The 27181-nt window shown below is 40.0% G+C and overlaps 1 protein-coding gene across 4 annotated transcripts in view; it reads left to right on the forward strand.

The window, feature by feature from the left end:
* Positions 1-23572, forward strand: part of KCNG3 (potassium voltage-gated channel modifier subfamily G member 3) — a 70218-nt gene extending 46646 nt beyond the window's left edge. The window contains exons 2-3 of one of the 4 annotated variants that reach the window (XM_085019440.1): positions 8102-8530; positions 21345-23572. In XM_085019440.1, the coding sequence (XP_084875566.1) occupies positions 8102-8530; positions 21345-21375 (460 nt within the window). In that variant the 3' untranslated portion in view covers positions 21376-23572. Of the gene's footprint in view, positions 1-8101; positions 10655-21344 lie in introns of those variants that run through there. The other 3 variants (XM_085019441.1, XM_003354851.5, XM_003125195.5) reach the window with 3 other exon arrangements.
* Positions 23573-27181: the final 3609 nt, after the last annotated feature.

Below are 27181 nucleotides of genomic sequence, written 5' to 3' on the forward strand. Positions count from 1 at the left end.
GTTAACAAATCCGATTAGGAACCATGAGGTTGCGGGTTCGGTCCCTGCACTTGCTCAGTGGGTTAATGATCCGGCGTTGCTGTGAGCTGTGGTGTAGGTTGCAGACTCGGCTCGGATCCCATGTTGCTGTGGCTCTGGCGTAGGCCGGCAGCTACAGCTCCAATTCGACCCCTAGCCTGGGAACCTCCATATGCCGTGGGAGTGGCCCAAGAAATAGAAAAAAAAAAAAAAAAAAAAAAAGAAAGAAAAATGCTGCTCTAACACATAAACCATGGAGTCTAAGAGATTGACGTATGTCATTTAATATTAACAATGAATATTGTCCTAGAAATCATTAGCATTTCAAATGTTGCTTAGTGCTTCAAAGCCCAATGGATCCAGGTTTTATTGCCTATGCCACTGTAGTTTCACTTGTGATCTTGAAAAAGATGTTTTAACTTTTCAACCTCAATTTTGTAATCTGTAATAAGGAGATATTAGGGAAAATACCCATTAAACAGCTTCTCTTTTTCCTCTTCCCTTTGCCCCTGATAACCACCATCCTACTGTTTCTCTGAATTTGACTACTTTGGATACCTCACCTAGGTGGAATCATACAGTATTTGTCTTTTTTGTGTGTTTATGATTGGTTTTATTTCACTCAGCATAATGTCCTGATGCTTCATCCATTTTTTAACATGTGAAAGGATTTCCTTCCTTTGTAAGACTGAATAATATTCCATTGTAAGACTATGTAACTCATTCTATTTATTGATTTATCCATCAATGGGCATTTGGGTTGCTTCCACCTGTTGGCTGTTGTGAATAGTGCTTCTGTGAACACAGGTGTGTAAATATCTCTTTGAGAGCCTGCTTTAGTTCTTTTGAATATATACCCATAGGTGGGATGGCTGGATCACATGAAAGTTTATTTTTAACTTTCTGAGGAACCTCCCTACTGTTTTTCATAGCTGCTGTACCATTTTACAGCCGTACCAAAAGTGCGCAGAGATTTCAGTTTTACCACATTCTCATCAACACTTGTTTTCTGGATTTTGTTTCTAATAGTGGGTGTGAGGTGATACCTTTTGATGGCTTTGATTTGCATTTCTCAGATGATTGTGATGTTGGACATACTTCTTTTTTCTTTTTCCTTCTTTCTTTTTAGGGCCACACCTGTGGCACATCGAAGTTCCCCCAGGCTAGGGATCGAATGGGAGCTGTAGCCCCTGGCCTTCTACACACCCACAGCAAAGCCAGATCCCATCTCATCTGAAACCTACACCACAGCTCATAGCAACGCTGGATCCTTAACCCACTGAGTGAGGCCAGGGATGGAACCTGTGTCCTCATGGATCCTAGTCAGATTCGTTTCTGCTGAGCCATGATAGGAACTTCTTGAGCATCTTTTCAGATGCTTGTTGGCCATTTGTTTTTTGGGTTGTTTTTTTTTTTTTTTTTTTTTCTTTCTTTCTTTTTATGGCCACACCTGCAGCATATGGAAGTTCCCAAGCTAGGGGTAGAATTGGTGCTTCAGCTATAGCCTATACCACAGCCATGGCAATGCTGGATCCAAGCCACAAGTGCAGCCTATGCTGCAGCTTGTGGAAACGCTGGATCCTTAACCCACTGAGCAAGACTAGGGATCAAACCCATATCCTCCTGGAGACAACATAGTGTCCTTACCTGCTGAGCCACAACGGGAACTCCTTGTTGGCCATTTGTATATCATCTTTGAAAAATGTCTATGCAAGCAAGCCCTTTGGTCATTTTTAAATTGGGTTGTTTCATTTTGTTGTTGTTGAGTTGTAGGATTTTGAGATGTATTCTGGATATCAACCCCTTATCAGATACATGATTTGCACATATTTCCCTCCATTTTATAAGTTGCTTTTTCACTCTGTTTGGTGTACCAAAGCTTTTAAGTTTGATGTAGGCTCCTTTGTCTATTTTTGCTTTCATTTTCTGTGCTTTTGGTGTTGTATCCAAGAAATCATAGCCAAGTCCAATGTCTTGAAGCTTTTCCTCTATGTTTTCTAGGAGTTTTTTCATTTGTTTTTGTTTTTTGCTCTTTAGGGCCACACCTGAGGCATATGGAGTTCCCAGGCCAGACGTCAAATCAGAGCTACAGCTGCTGGCCTATGCCACAGCCACAGCAACTCGGGATCCAAGCCACATCTGCCAGCTGCACCACAACTCACAGCAACACTGGATCCTTGATCCAGTGATGGAGGCCAAGGATCGAACCCACATTCTCATGGATACTAGTTGGGTTTGTTTCTACTGTGCCACATGGGGAACTCCTGAAATTTATCATAATAAAATGTTGAGAGAAAAAGATAAGATAGCACCGATAGAGACTGATCTTTACCTCACCCAGTTATGTCTGTCCTAGTTGTGGGTAGGAGGGTATGGAGGTAGAACTAGTTAGCACTGAAAACATTAGTTCCCTTGTGGAGTCAGTTTCTGTACCTCTGAGTCATTCCCAGAAGTGCCTTCTGACATGAGGGATTATTTAGAGGAATTAGAATGACTGATGATTGCCAGCAATTTTGGAGGTCCTCCAATGCCTACAGAAAGGAATACATTTTCCATTGTAACTTAGTACACAATTTTATGTAACTGAAACAAAAGTTTTATGAAACTATGCTTTGATGTGCTCTAATATTTCTGTTGAATTTCTCAAAAAACTCCATCAGGAGTTCCCGTCGTGGCGCAGTGGTTAACGAATCCGACTAGGAACCATGAGGTTGCGGGTTCGGTCCCTGCCCTTGCTCAGTGGGTTAACGATCCGGCGTTGCCGTGAGCTGTGGTGTAGGTTGCAGACGTGGCTCGGATCCCGCGTTGCTGTGGCTCTGGCGTAGGCTGGTGGCTACAGCTCCAATTGGACCCCTAGCCTGGGAACCTCCATATGCCGCGGGAGCGGCCCAAGAAATAGCAACAACAACAACAACAACAAAAGACAAAAAAAAAAAAAAAAAAAAAAAAAAAAAAAAAAAAAAAAAAAAAAAAAAAAAAAAAAAAAAAAAAAAAAAAAAAAAAAAAAACTCCATCAATTTTGATCCATTAACGAGTTAAGAACCAGCAGTATGAAAAATACTGCTCTGACACATAAACCATGGAGACCAAGAGATTGACACGTCATTTAATATTAACAGTGAACATTGTCACAAAAATCATTAGCATTTTTAGATGTTCCTTAATGCTTCAAAGCCTCTTAGATTTGGTTTTATTACCCATGCCACTGCAGTTTCTTAGTTGTGTGATCTTGGAGGAGATTTTAACTTTTCAGCCTCAGTTTTGTCATCTGTAAAATGGAGATATTAGGAGAAATACACAGTTCATGGAGTTCTTGAAAAGGGTTAAAGTGCTTAGCACCATGCCCAACAGAAAGGTCTCAATAAGTGGGAAATATATTTTTAGCTGTGAATTCAAACTTCTATATGTTCGAGCCTCAGAGGAAATCAGAATGGGCTTCAAAGATTCTGGTATCCTTCAATATCTTCTTCTGTTCTTTTTTCCAATTTGTTTTTTTATAGAAGTAGCCCTCGTAGTACCCAGTTATTTGCTGTAATGCTCAGTAAAACTGTACTTCATTTTCCAGCACTTGCCGTAGCTGGCATTGGCGAGAGTGCCAGTTGGAAACATGGGGATTTTGGCAGGCTTAGTGATGTTGTTGTTGGAGACTGCCTTGGCAGAGTCCTAGGTGAAAGAGGGATGCCTGGGGCTTCTCACTGATTCTTGCCATTCGTGTGGCATTCTGGAGAGACTGTGTCTGACGTGAGGGGTGGGCAGGAAGAGCCCAGTGGGCCTCATTACAGATAAGCTTCCTTCTTTGAAATTCCCTTTCTGAGAGATTATTTCGCATCATTTGGATTTCCTCCTTTTTAATCTGAACAGTTTGGCTGCTGGTGGAAGTAATTAGCTGAAAATGTTCTGGTGTTTTGGGCACAATTAAAATTTTTACTCTTCTTAATTTAATAGAATCTTAGGATGCTATTGCTGGGAGAGCCCTTCGAAGATGAGAGTGGGAACAGCATCAGGTCTCTGGTCTTCAGTCTCAGGTCCAATGCTCTTGCTCATGTCTGGCTAGAGAAGAGACAGAGTAACCACACCTGGGAAACTGGTAGCCACAGCCCATCTAAGAAAACTGTCACTCTGACTGCTTTGTGCTCTGCAACTCCTTTTGAGTGTGCATCTTACATATTTACCAGTTTATTACCTAAGTTATTAGCAACTGACTTAGAAATCTTTTTTTTTTTCTTTTTTTTTTTTTTTTTGTCTTTTTGTCTCTTCTAGGGCCGCACCTGTGGAATATGGTCCCCAGGCTAGGGGTCTAATCCAGTTGTTGCCGCCAGCCTACACCAGAGCCATAGCAATGCGGGATCCGAGCCACATCTGCGACCCATACCACAGGACACAACAATGCCAGATCCTTAACCCACTGAGCAAGGCCAGGGATCAGACCCACAAACTCATGGTTCCTAGTCGGATTCATTAACCACGGAGCCATGGCAGGAACTCCGACTTAGAAATCTTGGTGGCTTAACACAACAATTTACTGATTGTTCACATATCATGTCCGGAGTCAGGGTGGGGAATGTATGTGTTTGCATAGATCCTTAGGGACTTGGGCTGGGACCCCACCATCTTGGAGCCTTTTAGGATATATGCCTTCTGCGTTGCCACGGAAGTGAATTCATACTACCCTTTGATGCCTCTACCTAGAACTCTAGTCATTTTGGCTGGTAGTTCTTTGGTTAGAACTGGTCATGTGACCCTGCCTAATGGCAAGTGACTGGGAATATTGGGGTAACATATGGAATATTTGATGAGTATTATCAGAGAGAGGGGAGTACATGGCATTATGCTTATTAAAACTGCATATTGAGGAGTTCCTAATGTGGCTTTGCAGGTTAAGAACTGGATGTTATCTGTGAGGATGTGGGTTCGATCCCTGGCCTCTCTCAGTGGGTTAAGGATCCCACTGCCTTGCTGCAAGCTGCAGTGTAGGTTGAAAGATGCAGCTCAGATCCAGTGTTTATGTGGCTGTGGCGTAGGCTGGCAGCTGCAACTCTGATTCGACTCCTAGGCTGGGAACTTCCCTCTACCATAGGTGTGGCTATAAAAAGGAAAAGAAAACCTGCATATTGAACAAATGCAGCCTCCTGTTTTCTAGATCTACCAAGTTTCATTACCTTCCCAGTTTTCTAAGCCTCCAGGTTCATAGAAGCCATTACAGCAGCAGCTTTTACCGATAGCCTGGTGGGGACAGAGAAGCAGCTACCAAACACAGAGTAATGGGGTCTCTGAGCAGAGTGGCAGATAATACAGTAGAGAAATACAGGGGCAGCCGTGACTTCATCTATTGACCTCCCTCACTGGGCAGGAGGTTAGTTTACTTTCACTGTAGACTTTCTCTTCCTGGCTAGTTTGTGTGTGTGGGCTGAAAAGTAATCCCATTCTCCCTGCAAAAGATCAGGTCCTAATCCCTGGGAACCAGTTGGATTTTACCTTATATTTCAGATGGGATCTTGCCCATGTGACTAAATCAAGGATCTTGAGATGGAGGATTATCTGGGATTATCCCCAGGAGCTCTAATCCTTACAAGATGAGAAGATGGAATGCATTCATCTTTATAAGATGGAAGCAGAGGAATATTTGATACAGTGACCACAGAGGAAGAAATAAGAGTGATGTGGCTTTAAGCCAAGGAATGGCAACAGCCACCTGAATCTAGAAGAGGCAAGGCATGGCTTCTTCCCAAGAGCCTCCAAAGGAACCGGGGCCCTTCTAACACTTGATTTTGGTCCAATGATAATGATTTTTCACTTCTGACCTCTGGAACTGTGAAAAAAAATAAATTTCTGTTGTCTTAAGCCACCAAGTTTGTGGTAATTTTTTACAGCAGCTGCAAGAAATTAGTATACTTAAGTTCTGAAGTTCCCATCTTGGCGCAGAAGAAACAAATCCGACTAGGAACCATGAGGTTGCAGGTTCGATCCCTGGCCTCGCTCAGTGGGTTAAGGATCCAGTGTTGCTGAGAGCTGTGGTGTAGGTCGCAGACACAGCTTTCATCTGGCTTTGCTGTGGCTATGGTGTAGGCTGGCAGCAACAGCTCTGATTAGACCCCCTGTCCTGGGAACCTCCGTATGCTGCAGGTATGGCCCTAAAAAGACAAAAGACAAAAAATATATATACTTAAGTTCTCACTTTCTTGGTGGTCAGTGGTTGTCACCCTTCTTACCAGAACCCTGAGCAATTGGGACTGGAGTGAAACTGGGGAACCGAGTGGCTGGGAGTAGGATGAGAGTGAGAATTTCTTCACCTTTTAAATTTAAATCATATGAAGGTACTACTTATTCATGGATGCAAGTCAGATTTGTTTCCCCTGAGCTACGGTGGGAACTCCATGGTGCTACCTATTCAAAAAATAAATACAATTAACCTTTATGGCCCTGGAAACCTCTATAGTAGGTGAGCATGGTTAATTTTACTCACTTCCCTGAGTAACATCCAGTGCAATTGGTGGGTGGTCTGTGCAATGCACTTTGCGTAATTTCTTTTCAAAATGTGGCCCCACAGGCCTTACCATCCCAGCAGCTCCACTTTCTTGTCTCTCCATTGTGCTTCTGATGTTTGGGTCTAGGTCAATAGTAAGACAGAAATATGTGGAGGAAAATGAATGATGGTATAATAATAATGCTAACTTTTTTTTTTTGTCTTTTTTTGTCATATCTTGGGCCGCTCCCGTGGCATATGGAGGTTCCCAGGCTACGGGTCGAATCGGAGCTGTAGCTGCCAGCCTACCCCAGAGCCACAGCAACGCAGGATCCGAGCCGCGTCTGAGACCTACACCACAGCTCACAGCATCGCCAGATCGTTAATCCACTGAGCAAGGGCAGGGATTGAACCCGCAACCTCATGGTTCCTAGTCAGATTCGTTAACCACTGCGCCACGACGGGAACTCCCAATAATGCTAACTTTTCATTTGCGTTTTAAAAGTAACAATTATTTCAGGAGTTCCCATTGTGGCTCAGTGGAAATGAATCCGACTAGTATCCCTGAGGATGCGGGTTTGATCCCTGGCCTTGCTCAGTGGGTTAAGGATCCGACGTTGCTATGAGCTGTGGTGTAGGTTGCAGGTGTGGCTCAGATCTGGCATTGCTGTGGCTCCGATTCGACCCCTAGCCTGGGAACTTCCATAAAAGCAAAAAAAGAAAAAAAAATTATTTCAGAGTTACCTCTCACTCTGGATGAGGGCTTCCCAGCTCATGCATGTGCTGAGACTTAATTCTTCAGCCTTGGGGAGTGTGGGGCAAGGCTGTGATGTGGAAAGGTTGGTATTGCTCTAGGTAAAATGTGGCCTCATATTATAAAAATATACAATTGCATAAAAATAGCTGTGGAAAACAAACAAAATGGTTGGGTCTTTGGGAAAATCCCAGTGATTATTTTGCTCTAGTTCAGGAATCCTCAGCTTTTTTCCCCACTGTGACGTTTATGATGAGGATGGTCACGAGCTGGCACTCTCCTGGTGAGGGCACTGGCCCTCCTGCAAAGTCCAGAAGGCAGGCTCAGATCAGTGTCTCCCACACAAGCCTATAGGAAAAAAATACAGTAATATTTTTAGGAAATGATCTTGAGATCACTCCTATTTACCTAGAAACAAATCAATTGGGTATGCCCACTGTCTGTAGAAACCGAATCCTTCTGATCCACCTAATAACTTATATCGCAATAAGAACCACTGTCATCTCTGAGTGTTTCATAGGTAAGCAGAGCAAGCTGAGTATAAGTTAGTTTCAAATCACTAAATAAGAGATAGGTTCTTTTTTTTTTTTTTTGAAGTATTAGTGACAAGCAAACAAATGTCTTTTCAATAGTATTACATGCCGTGTATAAGTAAGAACTTTATCAAGTTCAGTTTTCATTTGTTCAAAGATCTGTTGTTCTATTGCATCCCAGTGGGTCTGATGATGTCAGTAACACTGTCTGTTCTTTATGTTTTCTGGATAAGTAACTGAATAAGTATGTCAGTGTAGTACTATCTGAAGAAATCTGAGCTATTAAAATGCTTAAAAATAAAATGATCAATTCCTCTTTTGTTCTCTTGACAGGATAATTGAAGCTATCTGCATAGGTTGGTTCACTGCAGAGTGCATCGTGAGGTTCATCGTCTCCAAAAACAAGTGTGAGTTTGTCAAGAGACCCCTGAACATCATTGATTTACTGGCAATCACGCCGTATTACATCTCCGTGTTAATGACAGTGTTTACGGGTGAGAACTCTCAACTCCAGAGGGCTGGAGTCACCTTGAGGGTTCTTAGAATGATGAGGATTTTTTGGGTGATTAAACTTGCCCGTCACTTCATTGGTCTTCAGACACTTGGTTTGACTCTCAAACGATGTTACCGAGAGATGGTTATGTTACTTGTCTTCATTTGTGTTGCCATGGCAATCTTTAGTGCACTTTCTCAGCTTCTTGAACATGGGTTGGACCTGGAAACATCCAACAAGGACTTCGCCAGCATCCCCGCTGCCTGCTGGTGGGTGATTATCTCTATGACTACAGTTGGCTATGGAGATATGTATCCTATCACGGTGCCTGGAAGAATTCTTGGAGGAGTGTGTGTTGTCAGTGGGATTGTTCTATTGGCGTTACCTATCACTTTTATTTACCATAGCTTTGTGCAGTGTTATCATGAGCTCAAGTTTAGATCAGCTAGATATAGTAGGAGCCTCTCAGCTGAGTTCCTAAATTAATGCATTGCAAAGCAGTTCTTGCGTACAGTTCATTTGATAGAGTTGATGCCACTTCATATTCATGCATTTCTTACTGGGTGAGCACTGCAGTGGTACTGTCATCACCTTGGTAGTAAAAATTGTCCTTCCCAGCTGAAGGGATAAAACAGTTTACTTGTTATGGAGTAAATAGGATTGAGATTGCAAAGAAAAAATAATGATTCCTAGAGTAAATTTTAGGATCTTATTTTATTTAGGCTTGTCTCCTCCTTGCCTTGAACAATTATGCTTTTTGTGTTTGTTTTAAAGTATATTATTTGAACATTTTAAAACCAAGAGCTACTATTTTCCAAATGTTTTTCCATCTTGTGAATGTAGAAGAAGCTTGGAAGTTAGAGTGTTGTTTTTTGTTGGAGAGTAACATTTTCATTTCTAAATGTTTTATAATCTCTCATATCAATGTCAGAAGTATCCTGGAAACATATGTCAGATGCAGGAACTGTTTAACAAATACTTTAAAAATTTGGCCAAATTTTAAACTGTGTAATGGAACTAGTAGATACAAGCAAGAGTAGTATTTGAAAACCTTCTCCAGCACATTTCTCAACTATATGATTTATTTTTGTTCCTCTTATTCACCTTGTCCTATAGCTTCATGGAAGCTTGAATATGTTCTTCCTTTTCCATTTTGGATTTCCTTTATCTCCGTCCTGAAATGACTCAAAAGAGTATTGTATTGTTTATCATTTTATTGGAGTTCATTTTATTTGAATTCATTGCTGTTACTAGGTGATAATTGTCCTAACATTCAGATGTCCAAATAAGATTTCCAGCATTAAAATGACAATAGAAATAGTTTGATGTTACAACCCATATTTATCTTCTTCTGCTCTTAATATTTACCCCAAACACTGTGGGTTTAATAAGACTTACCAAATGAAAGGATATTTATGCAGCTGTTTTATACCAAAGTCATACTTAGATATTGTCACTGGATTATCATAAGAAAAGACATTAAATATTTCCTTACTCTTGGTTGCTATGTAGCCAAACCATTTTAAGCCAGCTGAAAGCAATGAATATGTAATTATTTGATCTCATCTTCACTATTGTCAATTATAGCTGTGCCAAAACTTCTTATAACAATATTGAATAATATGTCACACTAATCTGGCTAGGTTAATAGGACTAGATATGTAAAACTGATGATTATTTAGTGCAGAATTTTAGCAGTCTGAATTAAGATTTTGCTTTGGTAACCAATTGCCATAAAGTCATCAGTATATACACACAAAAATTAAAGTCATAGATTCATGAATAATTTAATATTATACACTATAACTTAGTGGGAGTAGTAGTGGGCAGGAGAGAGGATAGAAAGAGGACCTGGATATATTTATTGAAGAAAGGGTTACCAGAAGTGTTCATTAAAGGAGTATTTAGCCATCATCTAGTTCAAACGTCAACTAGTACAGGTAGAAAACCAGGGCAAGAGACAGTTTGCTTGTGGAGGAGTTGGGGCTAAAACCTGGATCTCTAGGAACCTGGCCCAGAAATGTGTATTCTTAACACACCTCTGGGTTTTGAGAGATGCCTTGAAAATCCACATTCCTTGGCTGTGCCACCACTGAGCTAATAATAGCAAAACCACTCCTTTTTCCTAATTTCCTCTCCTGAGTTTAAGGTAATATTTTGGCCATTAAGACTCTCACCCCATCCTCCCTACTCTTGCACGATGGTGTGTTACTTATTACATACTCAAAATAAACTATTGTATATTTATTGTATTTTAATATACTTGAAATGAATAGCATGGATTTATTTTTTTCTTACCTGCTTTAATTAAGCCTTTGTGATTTATGCAAATAGTAGGCAGGAGATAGCACCCCTATGTGACTAATAAAAATAAGACAGCCATCAATTTTACCTGCACTGGGTACTCTTCATGAGAATATATCTGTCTTATCCACCTAGTTAACTATCTTGAGGGCTGAGACCCTCACTCTCACACACCTCCATGTCCCCACAGCATCCGTGATAGACTTGGGCACAAACTATTGACTGACTTGAGCAGAGAAACTTCTGTGTGAAGAGACAAGGGGGACGAATACACCTGTAAGTGTGCGTGTTGAGCCACAAATGTGAATATACAGGCAGACTTTGAGGCTGCCCTTTAAGAAATCTCTTGTTGGTGATGCCAGACTTTTCATAGGACTAGTTCTCATTAAGGAGCATTTTGGATAAATGTTAATGGCAGTTCAGCTACCCATGTACTAAGACTAATGATGAGACCTGATAGAATAGTAAATTCATAAGTGAAAAAAAAAATATATATATCATGAGTGTTGTAGTTTTTTAGGAACAGAGGAATTTTCTTACAACTTTCCCTCAGTGTTACTGCCTTAAAAAATAATAATTGAATAGGACTTCTTTTAGAGATTTTTTCATAACTCAATCTTCATGGCAGAATGCCTTCATTATGACCTATATTATATATTAGTACCAGTAAGTCATGTATTACCTTAAATTAGAATAAGCAGTGAGGAAAGAGGAAGCCCAAATGTTTGTTCTCATTTTACCACACATGAGCTTATGTGACTTGATTTTATATATTACTTGTTTTGTATCTTCTGAAATGGGATGTTTCAGGATTAAAGATCCAGAATTAGGGAACATATTTGAAAGTGAACATACTCAGCTCAAGGCCTTCTTTATCTTTTCTCTTTTATGACTCTGTTGTTATTGCTGGTTGCTACAGTTGCGTTTGCTTTGCTCTTGGGTTTTGTAGTTACCTGTAAACACACATTTCTAAGTTCTTACTTTCTTAAAACTGTAGAAATATATGCTTTCGTGGTGGCTGTTAGTTAAAATATTATTTCCTGTTTTTAAACTTTTGTCCAGATGTCCTGGGTCTCAAGTGATCTGGCAGGAGGGGAGATAGGATTAAGTTGGGTGTTGGTGTTGCAAGAATTTTCTTCATTGGCTTGACATTTTCTAGAAGCAGCTTATTTTTCTTCTTTGCTATAGGAATAAAAAACAAAACTGAAAACTCCCAGCTCTATTTTACTATTAAGCTTATATAATTTCAGACTTAATGCACAGATTCATAAAATGTTTCCAGAGCCCACTGACCCTGCATAAATGTTCATTCGCTTGTGGTGTGCAATATACATTCCAGTCAGATATGGTGTAAATATTCCATAGGGTCATAATAAATTACAGCTAAGGAGCCCTGGAGACCTTCTGGTCTAACTGTCTCTTCCAATGATGTCCTTCTTCCCATCCACATGTTATCAGTCAGGTGGCTGTGCTCCCAATGGGTTATGATTTAGCTGTCATCACCCATAGGGAGACCAGCTAGTCCTCATTTGCCTGGGACTTTCTTGGTTTTAGCACTAAGTGCACCCCCATCCTGAGAAATCCCACAGTGTCAGGTGAACAGGGACAGTCGTTCACCCTAATCAGGTCAGGCCCCAGAAACCTGAAAACTTTTGATTCAGTACTCCTTGGATGTACCTTTTTTTTTTTTTTTTTTTAGTTTTGTAACATCAGAAGGCAAGAAGGATTTTTCTTAAAAATCATTTTGTTTGAGGAGTTCCCATTGTGGCTCAGCAGGTTAAGAACCTGAGATGGTGTCTGTGAAGAATATTTTCTTTGAGCTTTCGGGGTTACCTTTTATAGGTGAAACAGAAATCAGATGTTGCTTTTAGATGCTCTAGATGTCAGGAAGGAGGGCCTGGGAGCAGTGTATAGGGAACTTAGACTTTCACTAGATTTTTGAAATTGTAAAACTTCACAGTTGCTCACTCATTCACATCTGTTATCTCATGGTTTATCATCGCATTATTTAGAAGGGCCAGGTTGAGAAATGTCATAGATGAAGAGGAAGTAACATGGGTTGAAGCTTTGATGGAATATTCTGGAAAAGTTCCGTTTTGGTCAGGGAAGGTTGCATGCACTCCTCTGTTTGGCATGCTTCGGTATGGTGTTTTGCGTCCTGCCTTTCCAGACCCATCTGTACTCAGAGGACTGGGCATATCAGTTCTGCCCCTGAAAGTAATCTCATAATTTGCTGCCCCCTGATGTGGATCCTTCCATAGACTTGTGAAACGGTCATCCACAAGCACAATTATATTGTCCCATTCTGTCATTAGTTTTTTTTTTTCTTTTAGCAATTCCCCACATATGCCTAAACTTTCAGATTTTTTCAATTCTTCCAGACATTCCCAATAAGCACTTAAACTTTTGACTATTGGCATAGCTCACCTATCAGGTTATTATTTGTTAGGGAATTGAACTGGATAATCTGCATTTATGCCATAATTTAAGCAAAGTAATTCTGCATAGCTTTGGGGAGAATCCTTTAATTTATGTTTTAAAATATCAACACTATGCCAACTATAATGAAAACATAAGTGACATTTAATAGATCAAAGCCAGAAGGACTATGTATTATTTGGATTTCACCTACCAGGACTAAGGAATGCTGTGTCATTTATGTGTGGAGTAGTGCTCTTTATTTATGCAACATCGTATTAAAACTAGAACTTCCCATAATTTTGTGTTGGATAGGCTTTCCCCCTTAGATATCAATTATTTTAATTGTTCTAAAATAATTCTATAACTCTACCCATGACAGAGTAGAGTCCATTCATAGTGTGTACTGCTATGAAGTGTTTTTTCTTTGTTTTGTTGTTAAAGCAAAAAGCATTAAGTAATGACAGCTGTTTTTGCTATAATAAAAATGATTTATTCAGGGTAACATTGCTTTTCAGGGCCACACTCGCAGTTCCCGGGCTAGGGGTCAAATCGGAGCTGTGGAGCTGTAGCTGCTGGCTTATGCCACAGGCACAGAAATGCAGGATCCAAGCTGTGTCTGTGACCTACACCACAGCTCATAACAACACTGGATCCTTAACCCACTGGGCAAGGCCAGAGCTCGAATCTGTGTCCTCGTGGATGCTAGTCAGATTCGCTAACCACTAAGCCATGATGGGAACTCCAGTAACATAGTGCTTTTTTTTTTTTTGGTCTTTTTGTCTTTTTGCATTTTTTTAGGGCTACACCCGAGGCATATGGAGGTTCCCAGGCTAGGGGTCCAATCAGAGCTGTAGCCACCGGCCTATGCCAGAGCCACAGCAATGCAGGATTCGAGCCACATCTGCAACCTACATCACAGCTCACGGCAATGCCAGATCCTTAACCCACTGAGCAAGGCCAGGGATCAAACCTGGAATCTCATGGTTCCTAGTTGGATTCGTTAACCACTGAGCCACAACGGGAACTCCGCAACGTATTGCTTTTTAACTGTATGTTACAAGTTTGATCTTGCAGTGCCAGTGAAATTCCATGCTTTCCTCCTCTACAGTACAGAGAATTTTACTTCCTTAGTAGAGAGTAGTGTTTGAGTTATAAATTCTAAAGTCTGATACAAGAGAAGTGTGTGTGTGTGTATGTGTAACCATAGCTGTGGGGTTTTTTCCCTCATTTTTTAAGCTGTAGCCACTCTTTTATATGAAACATTTGGAAGTAAAATGCAAAGTCATGAAATCAATGTAAAGCTTAATTAGCTTTCAGGTCCATGTGAAAGGCTGTTTATTTTTGTTCATTGGACAGAGTAGAAAGTTTAGATCCTTAGTTTTGAGATAAACCTGTCTAACTTCTTATCTGTGTTTTTACTCATTCAGTAGTCTTTTACCATTGGAAGGTTTTTTTTTTTTTTTTTTTTAATACAAATTATATAAGTAGTATAGGTTTTTGTTTTTTTTTTTGTTTTTTTTATGGCCACTCCCATGGCATAAGGAGGTTCCCGGGCCAGGGGTTGAATCCCCGCTGCAACTGCAGCAACACTGGATCCTTTAACCCACTGCTCCAGGCTGGGGAACAAACCCACACCTCTGCAGCCACTCGAGTCGCTGTAGTCATATTCTTAACCCACTACAACACAGTGGGAACTCTGGTAGTGTAGTTTTTAAGTTAGAAAAATGGGTCATGGTCCCCTTCTTGAAGGCTTTGGCTTACATGAAGGAATTCACCTTTAATTAGCTCTTCCAATCAACTCAGCTTAAAAAGATCAGAAATTGAGTATATGTTTATATATTTTTCTTAAATTTTTTTTTTTTTTGCTTTTTAGGGCCGCACCCATGGCATATGGAGGTTCCTAGGCTAGGGGTTGAATCAGAGCTGTAGCTGCCAGCCTACACCACAGCCACAGCAACAAGGGATCCGAGCCACATCTGCTACCTACATCACAGCTCACAGCAACTCCAGATCTTTAACCCACTGAGCGAGCCCAGGTATTGAACTGGCATCCTCAGGGATCCTAGTCAGGTTTGTTAATCACTGAACCACAAAGGGAACTCCTTAAAATGTTTTTTATTTATGCATTTTTCTGTGCTTCAGTGCAAGGCAGAGATAGGAACACTGTAGCATGCAAGAAATAATTGGGTCTATTCATTTCTTTTAATAAAGAGGTTTTTAAACATATGCATAAAAAAGTTTTTTAAACTTCAGTATATTTCATATACACAATAATGGATGTGTACAAGAATTCAGTTAGGAGATCCTTTAAATTTGTGGGTCATTTTATGTTGTGTTACTATCTCCTGAAATACATGTTTTTTAAATTCCACTTTTCATATATATAAGAATGACGTCTCTTGTGAATGCCATACTTGCATAGAGATCAGATTCATATCAAATTATTGAAAAGCTGCTGTGTGTGAAATCAGATTTGAGGAATTGTAACATTTTATTTAATGAGGATTTTTATCAAGTGGTAAAAGGATGTGATTTCCTGATCCTCTCAAAAGTTTTCTAAGGGGTACCTGGGGATAAAGGGGTAGTACCTTCTTTTTATTACCTGTTCTAAATCTTTTCTGCCTTTCCTTCTCTGAGTTTAGTAATTCATGTTTTATTCTGCTAAAACCACACAGGTGAGGTTAAGCATGTCTTCTCTGTGACAAGAGGCAAGTGAGTGAGTAGGAAGGGGAGTGAGAAATAGTTACTGGATATTTGGTGGATTTGACCAATCAATTATTAGCACTGTGGTTTTGTTGATAAGCTTTAGGCTGTTTTGAAAGGTTAGTTTGGGTAGTTAAAAAGTATAACTAAGTAGGAGTTTCTTGTGGCTCAATGGGTTAAGGATCTCAAATCACTGCAGGGGCTGTGGTTACTGAAGTGGCATGAGTTTGATCCCTGGCCCAGGTTGTAGGTGCAGTTTACAAAAAATGAAGCTAAATAAATATGAAGTGGTCCTAAGGATGTGGCTAATTACAAATTGAAATATAATTCACATAGCATAAAATTTATCATCTTAAAATATATAATTCTATGGTTTTTAGTATATTCACAGAGCTATGCAACCATCACCACTAAATGTTCTAACTCTAGAGCATTTTCACATATCCCATACTCATTTACAATGACTGCCCATTCCTCCCTTACCCATCTCTTTGCCACCACTAATTGACTTTCTGTCTCTATGGATTTTCCTATTGTGTACATTTTATATAAATGGAAACATATGGTCTTTGAGTCCATTTTCTTTTACTTAGCATGTTTTCAGGGTTCATCCATGTTGTAACATGCATCCGTACTTCATTCTTTTTACTGCTGAATAATATTGTGTGGTATGGATATATCACATTTTCTTTATCCATTTCTCTTTTGGTGGATGTTTGTGTTTTTCTACTTTTTTTTTTTTTTTTTTTGGTTGCACCCATGGCATGGGGAAGTTTGAGGGAACCCACTTCACAGAGGTGACCTGAGCCACAGCAGTGACAATGCTAAGTCCCCAACCACTGGGCCACTAGGGAACTCCAGTATTTAGCGAGGCCAGGGAAGAACTGGCATCCTCATGGATGCTAGTTGGGTTCATTAACCACTGAGATAGGATGGGAACTCCTCTTTGATCTGTTTTGAGTTAATTTTTTGTATATGGTGTGAGGTAGGCGTCCAACTTCATTCTTTTAGAGGTAGATGTGCAGTTGTCCCTGTATCATTTGTTGAAAAGAACATTCTTTCCACCATTGAATGATATTGGCATACTTGTCAAAAACTAGATGACCATAGATATGTGGGTTTATCTGGATTCTCAATTCTTTTCCATTGATCTATATGTCTATTCTTATGCCAAAACCACACTGAAGACAGTAGTAAGTTTGGAAGTTAGGAAATATGAGTTCCTCCTCTTTTACAAGATTGTTTTGGCTATTTGGATTTCTCACATTTCTATAGAAATCTTAGGATTAGCTTGTCCATTTCTGCAAAAACAGGCAGCTGGAGTTTTGGCAAGGATTGCACTGAATTTGTAGATCATTTAAGGGAGTTTTTCCATTTTAACAATGTAAGTCTTCCAATCCATGGGCAGAGATGTCTTTCCATTTACTGAAACCTTTAATTTCTTCCATTGTCTTATAGTTTTTATTGTACAAGTCTTGAGCTTCTTTAATTTACTCTTAAATATTTTTTCTTTTTGATGCTATTATAAATGGAATTGTGTTCATTCTTTTTCATTGCTAGTATATAGATACACAACTGATTTTTATATATTGATCTTGTATTCCGTAACCTTGCTAAATTTATTAGCTCTAATATTTTTTGAGGATTTTTAAAAATTGTTTTCTAGATACAAGATCATGTCATCTGCAAAGAGAGATAGTTTTTATTTTTTACTTTCTTTTTTTCCTTTCTCTTTCCCAATTACCCTGGGTAGAACTTCTAGTACAATGTCAAATAGAAGTGGTGAGAATTGGCATTCTTTTATTATTTCTGATCTTAGAGGGAAAACTTCCAGTCTTCTACCCTAAAGTATAGTATCAGCTGTGGGTTTTTCATAGATGCCCTGGATTAGGTTGAGGAACTTGTATTCCTAGTTAGTTGAGTGTTTTTATCATGAAAGGGTGTTGGATTCTAACATTGTTTTTCTTTTTCTTTTTCTTTTTTTTTTTTTTTTTGTCTCTTTGCTATTTCTTGGGCCGCTCCCGCGGCACATGGAGGTTCCCAGGCTAGGGGTCGAATTGGAGCTGTAGCCACCGGCCTATGCCAGGGCCACAGCAACGCGGGATCCGAGCCACATCTGCAACCTACACCACAGCTCACGGCAACGCCGGATCCTTAACCCACTGAGCAAGGGCAGGGACCAAACCCGCAACCCCATGGTTCCTAGTCGGATTCGTTAACCACTGAGCCACTACGGGAACTCCCCTAACATTGTTTTTCAATGAAGAGATGGATGTGTTTTGTTATGAGCTGAGTTGTACTGTCTGTGACAGGAAATACATTTTCTCGAAGCAAGTTGAGAAATCTATAGCAGATACTAATCAGGATGAAGCCATAGAAGTGCTTGTTGATAATTTTTACAGTTCGTCGATTGATACACATTTAATGGTTTCTAAGACTGTTAAACTGATTCTCTTCATTAACCCAAGTTAATTTGTGTTCACTTTCCTAAAGATACAGAGGCACACAGACACAAGAGAGATAATTTGTTTCTGTTGGTTGGTTTATTTTAATGCTTCTATATTACCTGGTTTTTTTGCTTATCAGACTTAGTTATTTCAGAAGTGCTAATAGAATGCCAGAGGTACAAGTATCACTGAATTACTGGGATGGGGAAGAAATCATCTCAAAACACTTGATGGTTAATTAACCTGCAGCACTGCTATAGGAAAAATTATTATTAATCCTTTGTGTGCACATAGTAGGAGCTTTTGCCTGCTCCCACTGGACTTTGTGGGGTATGTGGAAATACCACCAGCTGCCCTCACCCTGGCATATGCCCTTTGGAAAAAACTTCCTATTCTGTTCAGAAGACCCATTCTGAGGTTCCTTCACACATTAACTAAGCCTGGGTTTTTTAATGTAGTCCCTTGCGTGAATATAATCATTATGAAATTTCTCTCTAGGAAATTTTATGTTATGTTAATATTATGTTAAAATTTTATTTATTTATTTTTGTCTTTTTTTTTTTTTTTTTGCCATTTCTTGGGCCGCTCCCGCAGCATATGGAGGTTCCCAGGCTAGGGGTCCAATCGGAACTGTAACTGCCAGCCTATGCCAGAGCCACAGCAACGTGGGATTCGAGCCGCGTCTGCGACCTACACCACGGCCACACCAACGCAGGATCCGAGCAATGCTGGGTCCTTAACCCACTGAGCTAGGCCAGGGATCAAACCCACAACCTCATGGTTCCTAATTGGATTTGTTTCCGCTGTGCCACGACAGGAACTGCTAAAATTTTATTTTATGTCGATAAAATAATTGGAGAAAAGTTCAATGTTATTTATAAACAACACTTCCCAAATGGTTTGGAAGATCACTTGCAAGTTCAGGTTTTCAAGGCCAATTAACTTTTAATGGATAGAGTCCTACTGACATTTTTTTTTCAGGAGTATATTGCTAAAGTACTTGAATGAATACTTACAAATCTCTGATTTTGTATATATACCTCAAAGGTCTTTGGTTAATGGTTACATCATGAATGTGCTGGGTGAATCTTTTTTATTATTACTATTTTTTAATAGTTATTTCCCCAATACAATTTTTTTTCTGCTATACAGCATGGTGACCCAATTACACGTACATGTCCACATTCTATTTTCTCACATTGTCATGCTCCATCATAAGTGACTAGATATAGTTTGGGTGAATCTTAATAATCTTCTGTGCAGATGTGCATATCAAACCTAGTGTAGTTATGATCCAAGATTTTGAGCACACTACATCTGTAATACTGAATATTTACTAAAGACATTTAGGAAAAAAAAGGTTTCAAAGAGAAGTGTACTTTCCCACAAATGTATTCAGTACTATTCTTATCAACAATTCTTAGAAATAGTAGCATTCTCAGTTTCTAGTCATCTTGACTAATAGCCACATTTCCTAAAATCTATGGAGTAATGAAAATTATAGGAGTTCCCGTCATGGCGCAGTGGTTAACGAATCCGACTAGGAACCATGAGGTTTCGGGTTCGTCCCTGCCCTTGCTCAGTGGGTTAACGATCCGGCGTTGCCGTGAGCTGTGGTGTAGGTTGCAGACGCAGCTCGGATCCCGCGTTGCTGTGGCTTTGGCGTAGGCCGGTGGCTACAGCTCCGATTCAACCCCTAGCCTGGGAACCTCCATATGCTGCGGGAGCGGCCCAAGAAATAGCAACAACAACAACAACAACAAAAAAGACAAAAAGACAAAAAAAAAAAAGAAAAAAGAAAATTATGGCAACTTTTTCATAAGAAATAATGTACTAGTATTTCATAATTTTTCTTTTTCTTTTTTTAGGGCCACGCCCGCAGCATATGGAGGTTCCCAGGCTAGGGGTCGAATCAGAGCTGTAGCCACAGCAATGCCTAATCCCTAACCCACTGAGCGAGGCCAGGGATTGAACCTGCAACCTCATGGTTCCTAGTCAGATTCGCTTCTCCTGCACCACAATGGGAACTCTTTTCCTTTTCACTTAATACTTTTTTTCTTTTTTTCTTTTTAGGGCCATACCTTTGGCATATGGAAATAACCAGGCTAGAGGTCGAATCGGAGCTGTAGCTGCCAGCCTGCACCATAGCTCATGGCAACGCCAGATCCTTAACCCACTGAGTGAGGCCAGGGATTGAACCCACAACCTCATGGTTCCTAGTCGGATTCGTTTCTGCTGCACCATGATGGGAACTCCTCACTTAATGCTTTTATTAAGCATACTGAAAATAAATCTCTGACCCTAGTTGGTCATCCTAAAAAACAAAATTCTTAAAGAGAAAACAAAAAAACCCCAAAATGTATAACTAGCAGTATATACAGGGAACAACACATAGGGCACCGGAGGTAGTGGGTGGTAATTGTAAAGATGAATCAGCAGCTGCCTGACTGTGTCTGGCTGTTCTGATGTCTCTCCTCCTGCCTCTCAAGGTTGGCATCACTCCCAGCAGTGTAGCGTCTCTGCATTTCTTCTAGTATCTTCTCTATTTATTGATTTCCACTGTTTGATTCTCTTCCTTTTTACCTGTTCAAACCCAGAGTAACATTAGCATAGCCTTAACGTCGTCTGGGTTGGGGAGTGGCTGTCTAAGCTTGGGGAAACTGTCTCTTTGAGGTGAAATGTCACTGAGGGCAGGGTAATTTTGCCTGAGGAGCTGTTGGACGGGCCATAGTAGGGTCTGCAGAGCCACTGCACAGAGCCACATCGTGAGCCACTACATTTATGGCATTTTGCAGATTGGATGTGATGGACACGCAGTAGCATTCACTTAGTGGTTGGCCTTGAGTCATGTACTCAAAGGACAAAGCTCCTCCAGAGCTCCAGGTGCAGTTGTGATTAGCCACAGATACAAGAGTAAAGGGGTCCTGTGGGCAGAAGCAGTGGCTGGTTGAGGCGTTAGGACAGTGAGTAACACAGGAGGGCCCTGTCTGCAGTGGAGGGAGCAGTGGACTGAGGTGGGGGTGGACTACAAGGAAAAAAGAAGCAGTGGCTGGCTTGTGGCTGTCTCCAGAAGTGTGAGTGTTTGAAGTCAGTGGTATGTTGGGTTAATTATTAAATAAGCAGGTTTCTAGAGCCATTCAAACGAAGAGCTTTTAACTTAGTATTCACACCTACCTCTCCTTTCACCCCATCCCCTGCTGTTAACCAGGATGTTTTTGCAAAGAAGCAACTCAGGCTGAGTTTGGTGCCAGTGAAAATTTGAGGGGGCTTTGTGCTTGTTCCTGTAGGAATCGGCAGGAGATTCTACAACTAGATCTTGCCTGACATCACTGTGGAAGCGGAATTGAGATGTGAATCTTACTCTGTGTGTACCTGTTTTAATGCAAACTTCCCTTCTTCCATCCATAGTCTTAAATTCCTTTTGTTCATATGCCATCGAGAATGAGGTTACCAACCTGTTTGCTCTAGAATTTTCCAAATTTAGGCCATTATTTATCATAATTGCTATTATTTATTCAATTACATAGCCTAATTTTTTGAATCCTATTTTATTTTTCTTATTTTGGTCTAATTTTGAAATTTAATAAGCACTTCCTGTTGAACTTCCCTTTAGAACAATGTTTTTCTAGAGTACTTGATTAAATTATTAGGTGAAAATAATTAAAATATTTTTTCTTTTAATGTTGCTGAGACTGACAGAGGAAGTGAATGCTATAATTGTCAAACTTTAAAAACATTTTTACATCATCATTAGTTTACCTTTGTGTTTAGGCATAATGAATACTGCCAATTTGCATTTTAAGGAAAACATGAACGTGAATAAAATTAGATTTTTTTCACTGAATGTCATTGCATCAAACTATTCAATAATTAAAAATACTTAGAGACTCTGTTTTTAGACTAGAGCAGAAATCTGGGGTGTATTTTTTTTCCCTTTTCTGTAGTATCAATCATTTTTTGCCTTTAGGGCCCCAAACTGATGACTTACATGTTAATACACAGAATGGCCTATGACTTAGATTTGTATTATCTCTCATTTTATACAGCCATTGACTGGAAATATCCAAAGATAAATTGTTATAACATTTCTAACTTGAAAGTAAAGAATAGATCTACTTTTGTAAAGGTCACAGAATGTAGAATTTTGAAGTATATGTACCAAGATACGGAGTATATTCCATTTAAATGATTTGTGTCAAAGATAAATGTGTGTCTCTTTTGCCCTAAAAAGTACCTTACACATTCAGTCATTTTTTTCTATCACAAAAGTTCAGTTAAAAAATGATAGGAATTTGGTCATGATGATTGTTGTACAGCTATAAATGTAATAAAATTCATTGAGTAATTTTGAAAAATTGGAAAAAAATGATAGGAAAACTTTTTATTTGTTGTATTTTAAAATTTGATTTTTGCCTAAGTTTAGTTTTTCTCAATAAACTCATCGATGATGTCACTATCCCTCATGATACCAAGTTCTCTCTTTTCAGTTCAGAATAGCTTGAATTTTGGTGCACATTTTTTGCTGTTTTAAGACCAAGTTAAAGTAGCCTTATATCAAAGGTAGCCTTATGTGGAGAGCCTTATTGCAAAGATTTTAGAGTATTTAATTTCTAGTATTTTTTCTAGAATTCAGAATCTTGGGTATTTCTGGACATATGTGAACTTTGAGACGAGTTCTCTAGTTATGGGTAAAAATACGTTAAGCACACTGAGAATGTCTTTACACTTTCAGACATTTGTATTCGTGTTAAGTAAAGTTATACCTCAGTTTTTTTGTTGATTTTTGTACTGTCATATGATAAAGTTCACAAGTGGATAAATTGCTATGTATGTGTGTGAAGAAGATACTTGCCTTAAAATAGAGCACTTCTGTTTTGCAAACAGCCTATGGTCAAATCATCTTTCCAGTGACTCATATATCTGTGTGCCTGGTGACTGTAGGCCTGATAAAGTCCATGGAGGTGAAAAAGAAGATGAATGTCTTTTCAGTGTTAATATCTGAACCTGGATTAAAAAGTATCTTGAACATGTAAAGATTTTATGGAAAAAATTATATGTGTGTTATGTGGCATTTACTGCTAAAGGTAGCAAATGATTGAACAGATAAAATGTCTGTTGTTTTCACCATTATTTTCATTGATCCTATTCTCAATGGGAGCAGTGATTTTAAAATATGTGTATAGCCAGTTCTGCTATATGGTCTATACTTCTACTATGTATACGTAACTACTGCTTATTGTCATCATTAATGGCCATCGTGTATGTCACAGAGAGATCAGATGTACCATCTACCAATAGGCACGGTAATTTGGATAGTGAAGATTATATCATAGTTTGGGATTAAAGGTAAAAGTTTTATTGTTTAGTAGCTCTTTTAGGAATGATGGTTTAAATGGACATTGCTTTTATCTTCTAATAAAAACATTCTTAAAATCAGCTCAATTTATGTGGCATCATTTTGTTTTCTACTTTAATAGGGGATTAGTAAAGTGTGTAATCATATGAGTCATAGCTTTTTTATTCAGCTATATGACTTATGTATTTATGTCAGATCTTCAGTAGTACATATAAATGTGCATCAGATATTTAATTAGTGGTTTCTTTAGTCCTTAAGGAAATAATATTTTATAAAAAATTTTCGTTATGATGAACATGTATGTATATCTGAAAAAAACCTGTACAACCTGACCATTTGAATAGCTAATAAATTTTGACTTTGAGAACCACTTACAGCTGATACTAAATACATGTTCCTGTCTGTTGCATTGACTTTATTGATTAGTGTAATTCATTGTTGGTGGACTTACTTCCCTTTTGTTTTGAACCTAAACTTCACTTTGCAATAAACTAATGGTGGCTGAAGCACAAAAGGTGTCTCTTGGCTGTGACGATGCCTCAGATGGTCATGAGGCTTTGAATTAATCATTTGATCTCCCTCTGACCTGCTTTCACGTTCTCTCTTCTCCCTTTTAACCACTCTTCTCTGAGGTAAGAACATAAATAATCTACACGAGGTAAGTTTCCAGGAGATGATGATGGGTACCTCCAGTCACGGAATATGTGTTGAGTTGTATAAAAAGTCTTGGATGTTGTTCCTTCTAAATGCTGTTTTTGTTTACAGTATGTTCTCAGTGATACAAATGCCTGCCAGACCCCCTCAATTTTTCTGTTGCAAAGGCCACACCACCTGCCGCACCTCCCCTTCCTCCCCCTCTGTCCTCTCCTCTGTGTAATTCTGGTTCTCACTGCACACCCCCAACTTCCTGGAGAAAGGGAGACTAGATTTGACATTCGTGTCCTCCAGTGGCCCCTCTGCTTCAGATGATATTCTGGCTGCACTGGCAGAAGCACATTGTCCTGGCATTGCCAACAGCCTGGCGGAGTCTTCCCCAGGATGGAGGCCAGCTGTGCCTCAGCAGGGATTTCCCGACGGCAGAGGCCCTGCTTGTCTGGATTGTCCCAGCAGGCCCTAGCAAGGGGCTTCACTGGGAAGACCGCCCCTCCAGAAGCAGATGCCAGGACTTTCGAGGGCAGTGAAGTAGGTGCCTTCCAGGACAGCTGTTGAGCCTGCTTCCAACATTTCATTCCAGGGTCTCTGCTGATGAAGGGGGAAGCAGTCTAGTCAGCCCAAGTGTTTTATTGCTATTAAAGTTATTGCTTCTTGAGCTGGGCATAAACTACAAAAACAGTGGGGGTCGCGAGAAATTTGTTGATAATTGCATTTTAGATAGGAATCCATTTGTTAGGTAACACTTATGTGTTGTTAATCAGAGTGATGATTTCTAAGCCACAGGGTTTGCTTCTCAACTGAGGTTTTATGTTTTATTTTTGGAACTAATCAGGTCTTTGTTTTTTTTCAAGGGAAAATAATAGCAAATGTCAAACTGAACATTATATGGCTGGCTTATTTCTCACAAATTTAAAAGAATTACAAGCCAGTGTGCATGCTTGAAATTTTTGATATCTGAAAAGATAATTAATATTTTGGAGTAATTTTCAGAGGTTTTTTTTTTTCCTTCCCCATCTTTCATTGATGTCTCAAGTTGACAAAATGATGGCTCTATCACTCAGAAGTTCCATTATCTCCATCCTCTTTACATCTTAGGTAGGTTCTCTGAATGTACCTCTTCATTTGTGTTAGGCTGTGAATACAGTGAGGTTCTGATGAATTTTTGGCCAAGAATGGGTTTTGGCACTCGGCTACTGGAGCATCGTAACCTTTTCAAGCCCAAGGAATTTATGTGTGTGTGGGTGGTCCTTCTGTCCGCCAAAAATGTTGAAGTAGCTGTTTCTGCTGTGCTCGGTTGTGTAGCTTGAGGTCCTGAGCCAGAGGAGTCTGGGAAAAGAGGAACTTGACTTTAGTTAGGCAGGAAGTTCTTTTATTGGAGCTCTGTAGGAGAGAGTGGACACATCTTAAAAATGAACTTTTTTTTTTTTTGTCTTTTTGCCTTTTCTTGGGCTGCTTCTGCAGATGTGGAGGTTCCCAGGCTAGGGGTCGAATCAGAGCTGTAGCCACTGGCCTACGCCACAGCCACAGCAACACGGGGATCTGAGCCGTGTCTGCAACCTATACCACAGCTCGCGGCAACGCCGGATCATTGACCCACTGAGCAAGGCCAGGGATTGAACCTGCAACCTCATGATTCCTAGACGGATTTGTTAACCACTGCGCCACGACAGGAACTCCTTTTTTTCTTTCTTTTCGTTCGTTTTTGAAAAATGAACTAATTTTTAAAAACTGTATTAAAATAGTAAAATCCACATGCTAGAAAATACAGGAAACAGGAAGAGAAGAAATAAGCACATAGTTCCCTATCCGTATAATAAGTTACTGTCATCACTTGGCTTTATTTTCTTCCTCTTGTCTCATTTTCTCTATGCTCTGCTCTAGACACGCGTGTGGAAGACATGCGCCCCATCCTTAAGAAGCTCCCAGTGGGGAAGGTGACTAGTCATAAAAACATTAAAGCAGTCTAGGGGTACAGTAAAGGTTATATGAAATGGCTGCTGTGGATCTTGGAGGATGGACATTTCATTCAGCTCAGGAGTCAAGGAAGGCTTCCTGGAGGAGTGATTCTTAAATTCAGTTCAGGGAAACAAGCCCTGGTGGATTTGCCACCCTTAAAGGGTTTACTGTGCACCAGAGCAAGAGCACATGGCTTATTCTGGGGATTGTACTTGGTCGGCAGGTGCACAGAGGCTTGTGTGAAGAGTACCGTTAGGTGGGCAGAGGCTAGATTAGAAAAGGCCATATGTGCCTGCCAAGGAGTGAAGCCTTAGTCTGCAGGCATAGTCGTTGAAGGATGCAGGTCAGGGGAATAGCCTTAAGGAGGATTGCTCTTCAGGTAAGACAGAGTGGAGAGAGACTGGGGACAGTAGGACCAATAAGCAAACTGTTGGGGTCATCATCCTGGCAGGAGGAAGTGTTTAGAGAAGACCATGTAGCAGAGGAGAGACATGGAGAAAGAGTGAGTAGCTTTTGGTGGGAACAGAGAAAGTAACCTGGATTTGCCTCCAGGAGAATGCCAAATGGGGCATGAAGAAGAAAGGAGGTTGAGGTGCCCAGCAGGTAGGCTGGGCTGTTAAATAACTCTTGACAGTCAAAGTGAGCAGGAAAACTGAAAAGTAGTCATTGGGCTCAGCAACTAGGAGCTCCAAGTGACTCAGCTGAAATTTAATCCTAGGTCTTCTCACTCTGAGTCCTCATTTTATATAGACTGCATCCTGGTAGCGTGGGCATCTCTGGTTACTAATGATTGGCAGCCTGGGCTCTTGTGAATTGAGCTGGCCTTGAAGTCACTTCTCGCATTTACCCCTGAAGCACATAATTGTTGTCTAGTTTCCTTAGTACCATAGTTGTGAGTAGTAATTTATACTCTCGAAGCTACATGAACTAAATGGGAGATCGCCCTTCTAGTCAAAGGGCTGAAAGTTCAAGTTGTATTGAGTGAGGTGGAAGTGGCTGGACACCAAGGCCAGGGCTTCCAATTCTGATTTAGCAAATCTTGGATCCAGTTTCTATTTCCCTGAGTCTGACCTTTCCCA

Source organism: Sus scrofa, chromosome 3, assembly GCF_054392235.1.
Source record: "Sus scrofa isolate SSC_HxYL_T2T_F1_AM1 chromosome 3, Sscrofa_HxYL_maternal_Yorkshire_Landrace_v2.0, whole genome shotgun sequence".
Lineage (NCBI taxonomy): Eukaryota > Metazoa > Chordata > Mammalia > Artiodactyla > Suidae > Sus > Sus scrofa.